This window comes from Bidens hawaiensis, unplaced genomic scaffold, assembly GCF_021521415.1.
Source record: "Bidens hawaiensis isolate Kalapana, Puna unplaced genomic scaffold, B.hawaiensis_p1.1 tig00004706_1, whole genome shotgun sequence".
Classification (NCBI taxonomy): Eukaryota; Viridiplantae; Streptophyta; class Magnoliopsida; order Asterales; family Asteraceae; genus Bidens; species Bidens hawaiensis.
In genome coordinates, this window is record NW_027491289.1 from 248420 (window position 1) to 255994 (window position 7575).

Below are 7575 nucleotides of genomic sequence, written 5' to 3' on the forward strand. Positions count from 1 at the left end.
CTTATTTATTCATCTTATTTGTTATTGAGCTCCTTCAAAGTTCAAACCACATGCACTCTCTCTTTTAAGTTTTAACTTTAAACTTAAAAGTGGACCACTGAGGCTTCGACCCAATAGTAAAAGACACTCTTTTTTTGGAGTAGGGCTGTTCACGAGCTGAGTCGAACCGAGTGAAGGCTTGTTTGTTGCTTGGCTTGTTTACAACCGAACCGAATCGAATGATTGAAAATCGAAACGAGCCAAAATCGAATCGAGCAGTTTTCGATCGAACATAATGCTATTTTAGAGTATTATCTATTTCCTTTTCATATTAAAATTTTCAATAAGAAGCAAGTTTGAAGGTTGCAAATAATATATTTTGTAAATATATTAGTAGTTTTTGGACAAACGTGTAATAGGTTGTAAATTTTTATGAGGAATAAATTTGAACTGGGATATAATGAACATGTAAACAAACTTCCGGTATTCTGAAAACTTGAAGCGAACAAATAAAACTATAAAATTGACAGAATTTGGAAAATTTAAAGGGTTTAAAAAATTGTATACTTATATTTACGTGTGTTGTCTATATATTTATATATTTGTTCATATATAATCATATATAAAATAAATTAAAGACATTCGAGTCGAACCGAATCGAGCTGACCTTTGCTTGTTGCTTGGCTCATTACAAACCAAACTGAGCAGAGTGGCTCGGTTACAATCGAGCAAAAAAAGGAGCGAGCAATTTCCGAGCGAGTTTGAACGGCCCTACTTTGGAGTCCCGGGTTCGATGATGGTGAATAGAGTAAAAATGAATGTGAATAGGAGCAAGATAGGATGGGTTTGTCGTTAAAAAAGTAGCAGAACCCTAAACATGAGAGATATTATCTGTAGAGAAAGGGACTTTTGGTGCCACAAAATTGAAATAGGCTCTAGAAGTTTCATATATATTAGATATTTGTGAAAGTAAAACAACTAAGTGTCTCTGGTCTGTTGGCTTTGGATATGGTTTGAAATTCGGTTTACTTTACATGGTCCCGGGTTCGATTCTTCCTTAAGAGGGCAAATTTTCTTTAAATATTTCAGTTGATACTCACACCAAAGATTTATATATGGCTTGTGTTGTGACTCTTTAATCTTGGTTTCTTTTTGTGTGCATGTTCGAATCTCATCTCGTGATATGCCCATTTGTATTTGTTTTCGTTTCTCATGGGCCCGGTTTTACTTTTAGGCCGTTCTCAAGATTTTTTTGAATATTGCAGTGAATTTTATTTCTCTTTTGTTGCTTTTAATATGTAAATTTTTTTAGTTATGATACTGTAACGAATGTAACCAACACCGATGGAATTCGCGATGCCCAAGCTTACCTACCGAACAAACGTAGTTTGAAATGTGTTGTAATTGAGACCGATCGAATTGAATTCGTTTAGCTACCACCGCGCTGCAACGCTCAGGTTTTAAACTTCGCTTGAAATGCGTGATAACCAAGACCAACCGAATTCATGTCGAGTCGCCACCGCAACTTCCGGGTTTTACCGACCGTATAAATGCCATTTTAAACAAGTTAATTTTTGTATCGTAAGCATGGCCGGTTGTAGGGTGGTGCAAGCAGGACACCCGGCCGGGGCATGGCTTTTTCGGGGGCATGTTGGAACCACTGGAAAGTTGGCATCGTTATGGTAGTTTGGCATTTCAATCTATTGTTGACAAAGTAGTAGAGCTAAGAGAAAAGAAATGAAAATGACAAGTCGAAAAATTTTCCGGTGATCGATGAACAATGCTTTAAAAACCGGTACGTACCGGTCGGTTGAACCGGTTATATCGTGAAAAGGATTTGTCAGTTTTATTAGCACGCATACATATTGTTATCGTTTCTTAATAAATTTGGAGTTCTAGTAACATGGTAAACAACTTGGCCGACCTTAGGGTAGTGCGAGCCATACGTTTAGCAGAGGCACGTAATTTTCAGAGGCCAAATTTATTATATATATTTGAAAAAAAATTATAAAATATGAATGAATATTAATCATCTTAAATATATTGGGCCCAAACTTTTTTTTATCCATAACATTAATCGTCGTTTAAAAAATTAGCTTATATATTTCGTTATTTCTTATAGGGCATATGGACCTTTTTATTTCGGCTCAACTGAGGCATTTAAATTCTCGAAGCCGACACTGATCGTAAGCTATATGAGTTTTTTAGTTCCGATACTGTGATGAATGTAACCAAAACCGATCGATTTGCGATGGATACATAACCAAATCCCAGTTGCCCCGGCGCGTAACGCGGGGAAAAAAACTAGTTAGCACTAAATAAGAGGAAGGTTTAATGACATGTCCATAAATGTTATGATAATATTATTATGTAATATGTAATATGATCATTTAAGAGCATTCCTAGCCTATTCCTTACCCTATATCCATATATCTACCTATTTTAATAAAGTAAAATAACTGTGGACATGTGTCAGTTTGTGGTTAAACCTTATAACTTTTTTTCCTCCAAACTAATAATTATGTTATAGATCAATAATTATTCATTTTCCTTTTACACTCCATTTATATTATGTCTATAACATGATTAAATTATTCATTTTCCTTTAAACTCTATTTTATTATATATACTGTACATTTATAAAAAATAAATATTCTTATAAATTATAAATAGATATTTTAAATCTATCTATTTAATTTTTCAGTTAATTTACTAAACTATATATATGTTAAAACTTAAAATGCAATAATATATAGCATTCATTTTCATCTATAATAAAATTTATAATAGTCAGTTTCTCGGTTTATTTTATCAATAATTGTTCCAGGTTTTTTGTGGAACTTAAATTTGATTGTTATTGGTCAAAAGTTGATAAATAGATTATGTGGTACGGGTCAAAAAATGAGTATTTTTAAAAATTTGATGCAAGTAGATTTATCAACTTTGTTATGGGTTCAAAGTTTTAACTTGAAAATGTCAAACAAATGGAACTTAGAATTTTAAACGTGATTTATGTTTCGAATTTATTTTCAATAACAGTATTGGAAATAATAAAAAGATTCGGGATTTGGCTAATTGACTATTTTTCCCACAACTATTAAAATTTAAGAAAAAACGGTGAACATTTTGGGCATGCTACCTCCAGGTCTATCAATGCTTCTAACTTTTATCAAATTTGGAACATTTGTGTCAACATTGACTTTTCCTTAGTAGTGATTAAAATGTAGTGTGTGAAATATATCATACAAAATTATGCTCAAGTGAAGTAAAACATTCACAAAATTGAGCAAGTTAACGTGTTATTTTTATGTGTTGTCATTATGGTAAAGTCAAGAAGCCCCCTCAAAATTATAAAAATCATTTTCACGGTGTAGCTCATAACTATTATTGTATGAAAAGTCTTTTTTGAAATTGGATCATGTCCAAAATTATTTCAATTATACATATATGATACTGAGAATCAAATTTTCAATAGAAGAACCGTTTTCAGGTATGTTTTGCACTTGCGTTATTATTATTATTATTATTATTATTATTATTATTTTATTAAGTTCATTTAAAAAAATCATTTTCTGATATAAATAAAATCAATTTATGTACACATGGTATAAATATAAGCATAGATGTAATCATTTTTCTATATACAGTATGTACTTATTTGCTTTATTTATAACTTTATTATTTGGATCATCTCGTGTGTTACACGACCTCTAAAACTAGTATCTTAATATTACACTAAAAATCACTGTTTTCTCTCTCTCCTGGTTAATTAAATAATATTTTTATACCTTTATCATTATCTTTTCTCTTTCTTTTGCTCACAACCACTCTTAGAAAATATTAAAAAATTATACGGTATGAACAGTGAAACCTCAAATTTAACTTTTCCTATATAACATTTTCTCTCTCCTCTACTCACAACCACTCATAACCATACCATATAATTTACAAACCCTTCTCACATAATTATAGGGAACGGGCTGAGAATGCTCTTATTCGTAACATGTTATATGATTACTTATTCGTAACATTTCTATTACACAATGCTAACTTTTTCATTGTAAGCACATAAGTGATTGTTAGTACATACGTGGATCTAAATTATAAAATAATGTTGATGATATTAAAAGTGTGAACATGTAATAGAAATGCTGATTACAAACTGCCATCTGTCATCTCGTTGTTATTCGTATAACGTCACAAAATATCATTAATTTGGAAGCAACATCTGGTAGCCGGTGCCGAGAAGGTTCCATATCAGCAAGGGTTTACTGGAGTAAGTTGTTTTTACTAGGATTTGAAAGCGGATATTGTTGGATCAAATTAATAGCAAGAGAAGTATTATTGAATGATTGGATAATTTCATTGAATAACCAAAGGGCTTAAATAGGCAACATACAAACGTAAACAAAGACATAATCAGAGATAAACAAACTATCATAATAAACTGGAATTCAAAAAGTTAAACGTAAACACTAGCACAAGACTCGGTCATTCCTTGACTTGCAGCTTTATTCTTCAACAAACTTCTAACGGAACAATCACATTAGCCACAATGTGTTTGAATCACTTCCAACATCCTCCCTTGATTCAAACTTCCGAACTCCCAATCTTCCTCGTAAGTAACTGAACTGTTCAGTACCAAGTGCTTTGGTTAACATATCAGCAAATTGTTCTTGTGTATCACACTGCTTGAGCTCCACCTGTTTCGTGTCAACTAGACTTTTGATGTAGTGATATTTAATATCGATGTGCTTACTTCTCTTGTGCAAAGCTGCATTTTTTAGCCATCTTGCCTGACACGCGGCACCATTGGCTGCAATAAACTCATCATCGGTTGTTGAAAGTGCAACCAATGATTGCTTTCTTGAACTCCATGAGACTGCCCTAGATCCAATAGAGAAAACATATGCCGAGATACTTTTTCTATCAACAATAGAACTTGCCCAATCACTGTCCGTATAACCTTCTAGACAAACCCCCATTCCTTTTTCATACCATAACCCGTAATCAATTGTACCAGCAATATACCTTAGTACTCTTCTTGCAGCTCCAAAATGACATGCAGCCGGTTTGTGCATGTATCTAGAGATTAACCCAACTGAGAACGCTAACTCAGGCCGTGTATGTGTTAGATACAACAACCCACCAACTAAACTTCTGAACATCCTCTCATCCACTTGATTTCCTGCATCATCAACCTGTAATTTCTCACCATAATTCATAGGAGTGAGGGCAGCTTTGCAATTTCCCATTCCAAACTTTTTTAAGATATCCTTTGCATACTTCTGTTGTGACACAAACACTCCATTCTTTCTTTGTGCAACTTCCAAGCCAAGAAAATACGTTAACTTCCAAGATCAGTCATATCAAATTCTCCAATCATCTTTGCCTTAAATTCACATAATAATTCCTTTTAAGAGCTAGTGTAAATTATATCATCAACGTATAAACATACAATGATTAAATCAGTGGCACTAACCTTTTTAATGTAAACTGTTGGCTCGCTTTTGAGTTGAATATAGCCATGTTGTTGAAGATAGGCGTCAATATGTTCATACCACGCCCTTGGCGCCTGTTTCAACCCATATAATGCCTTATGCAATCTGTAAACTTTGTGCTCTTGCCCCTCAACTTCGAAACCCGGTGTTTGTACTACGTATACTTCTTCTGAAGAGGCCAATTCAGGAATGCCGATTTCACATCAAATTGGTAAATCTCCCATCCTTGTTGAGCGGCTAGAGAAATAATAAGTCGTATAGTTTCAAAACGAACAACAGGAGAGAATGTTTCTTCATAATCTACACCATATTCTTGGGCATACCCTTTCACAACTAGAAGAGCCTTGTACTTCTGTATCTCACCTTCAGCATTGAACTTTACTTTATATACCCATTTCAGCCCAATAGCTTTCTTTCCCTCTGGTAATTCGGTTAGAGACCAGGTCTTGTGATCTTTTAGTGCTTGTAATTTAGCTTCCATAGCCCCTATCCATTCCTTGTGACCTACAGCGTCATCAAAAGATGCTGGTTCCATGGAAGACAAGGCTAATTGACATGCTTGATAGTCTTCCATTGGAACAGTACACTCATATAAATCTACTAATGAACGTGCCCGAGGAGTTTTACTTTCTGGTGTGGCCGTCCCAGTTGTACTATTAGGAACTGGTGAGTTCAACACTTCATTTTGTTGTTCACCAGCTTCATCATCAGAATCATTACTACCCATACTTGGACTAGTATTGTTGTTTAAATTAGGACTTTTTTTAATTGTTCCACCAACTTTCAATACTAGATCATTGTCTAGTTCATGTTTTCCTTCGCCTTTGAAATTCCACTTTGCTAGCTCATCAAAAATCACATCCCTACTGATTACAACACTTCTAGTGACCGGATCATACAGCCTATACGCTTTTGAGTTTGGTGAATAGCCTATAAAAATACATTTACGACTTTTGGAATCGAATTTCTTCCTGTGTTGCTTTGGTTTTAAACCATAAGCTACACACCCAAACACTTTTAAATGATGAACAGAGGGTTTTCGACCGTACCAGACTTCATACGGGGTTTGATCATCTAGAGCTCTTATTGGTGACAAGTTTCTGATGTAAATCGCAGTTGCTACAGCTTCTCCCCACAATACTTTGCTTAAGTTTTTCTCTTGCAACATGCTACTAGCCATTTCAACCACCGTTCTATTTTTCCTTTCTGATACTCCATTTTGTTGTGGAGTATAAGGAGCTGTTAAATCTCTTCGTATACCTTCATTTTCACAAAAATTCATGAACTCATTTGAAATGAATTCTCCCCCTCGATCCGATCTTAGGGCTTTAATCTTAAAACCTGTTTCTGTCTCAACCTTTGCTTTAAATAACTTGAACTTACTAAATACTTCAGCTTTATCATGTAGGAAATAAACCCAAGTCATTCTACTAAGATCATCTGTAAATTGAAGAAATAAATTGTTACCCCCCAAGGATTGGCTAGGCATTGGTCCACACACATCCGCATGGACAAGATCAAGTATTCGCCTTGTTCTTGAGCCATGTTGAGGGAATGATTCACGAGCCTGTTTCCCTTAAACACATCCTTCACACACATTCCAATGTTTCACTTTGGGCAGTCCATACACCATCTCTTTGCTACTCAGCGTATGCAAACTGCCTTCATTTAGATGGCCATATCTTAAATGCCAAGTTAGAGTTTCTTCACTCATAGCCGACAAGCCAACTTCACAAGTACGTCCAACATTAAGAGGAAAAGTGTTGTTGCTTGACATTGGTATTTTGCATACTACTTTGTTGGTCTGTTTGTTTGTGATGGTGCACATGCCTCCATCAAGCAAAAGCTTGTGACCCACTGTCATAAGTTGTCCAACACTTAGGAGATCATAATCGAGCTCAGGGGCATATTGGACATCTCTAATGGTTTTGTTCTTTCCCGTCATAGCATCAATCTTTACCACCCCTTTTCCTTCCACCTGAATTTTCTTGCCATTACCCATTCTTACTTTCACCTTCTTGGACATGTTTATATCTTCAAACAAAGCCTTTTGACCTGTCATATGGTTTGAACAACCGCTGTCCAAGAACCAAAT

At 34.7% G+C, this 7575-nt stretch overlaps 1 protein-coding gene and 1 pseudogene across 1 annotated transcript; both read right to left on the reverse strand.

Moving 5' to 3' along the window:
• Positions 1–4520: 4520 nt before the first annotated feature.
• LOC143627704 (secreted RxLR effector protein 161 pseudogene) lies at positions 4521–5234 on the reverse strand (annotated as a pseudogene).
• Positions 5235–7056: 1822 nt separating this feature from the next.
• On the reverse strand, positions 7057–7542 carry LOC143627705 (uncharacterized). Its single transcript, XM_077097471.1, has one exon. It carries the CDS (start codon positions 7540–7542, stop codon positions 7057–7059), a length of 486 nt encoding a protein of 161 aa, XP_076953586.1.
• Between the last annotated feature and the right edge of the window lie 33 nt (positions 7543–7575).

Excerpts from the sequence above, each read along its gene's own strand:
- LOC143627705 (XM_077097471.1), bottom strand. The coding sequence starts at position 7,542 with ATGACAGGTCAAAAGGCTTTGTTTGAAGATATAAACATGTCCAAGAAG.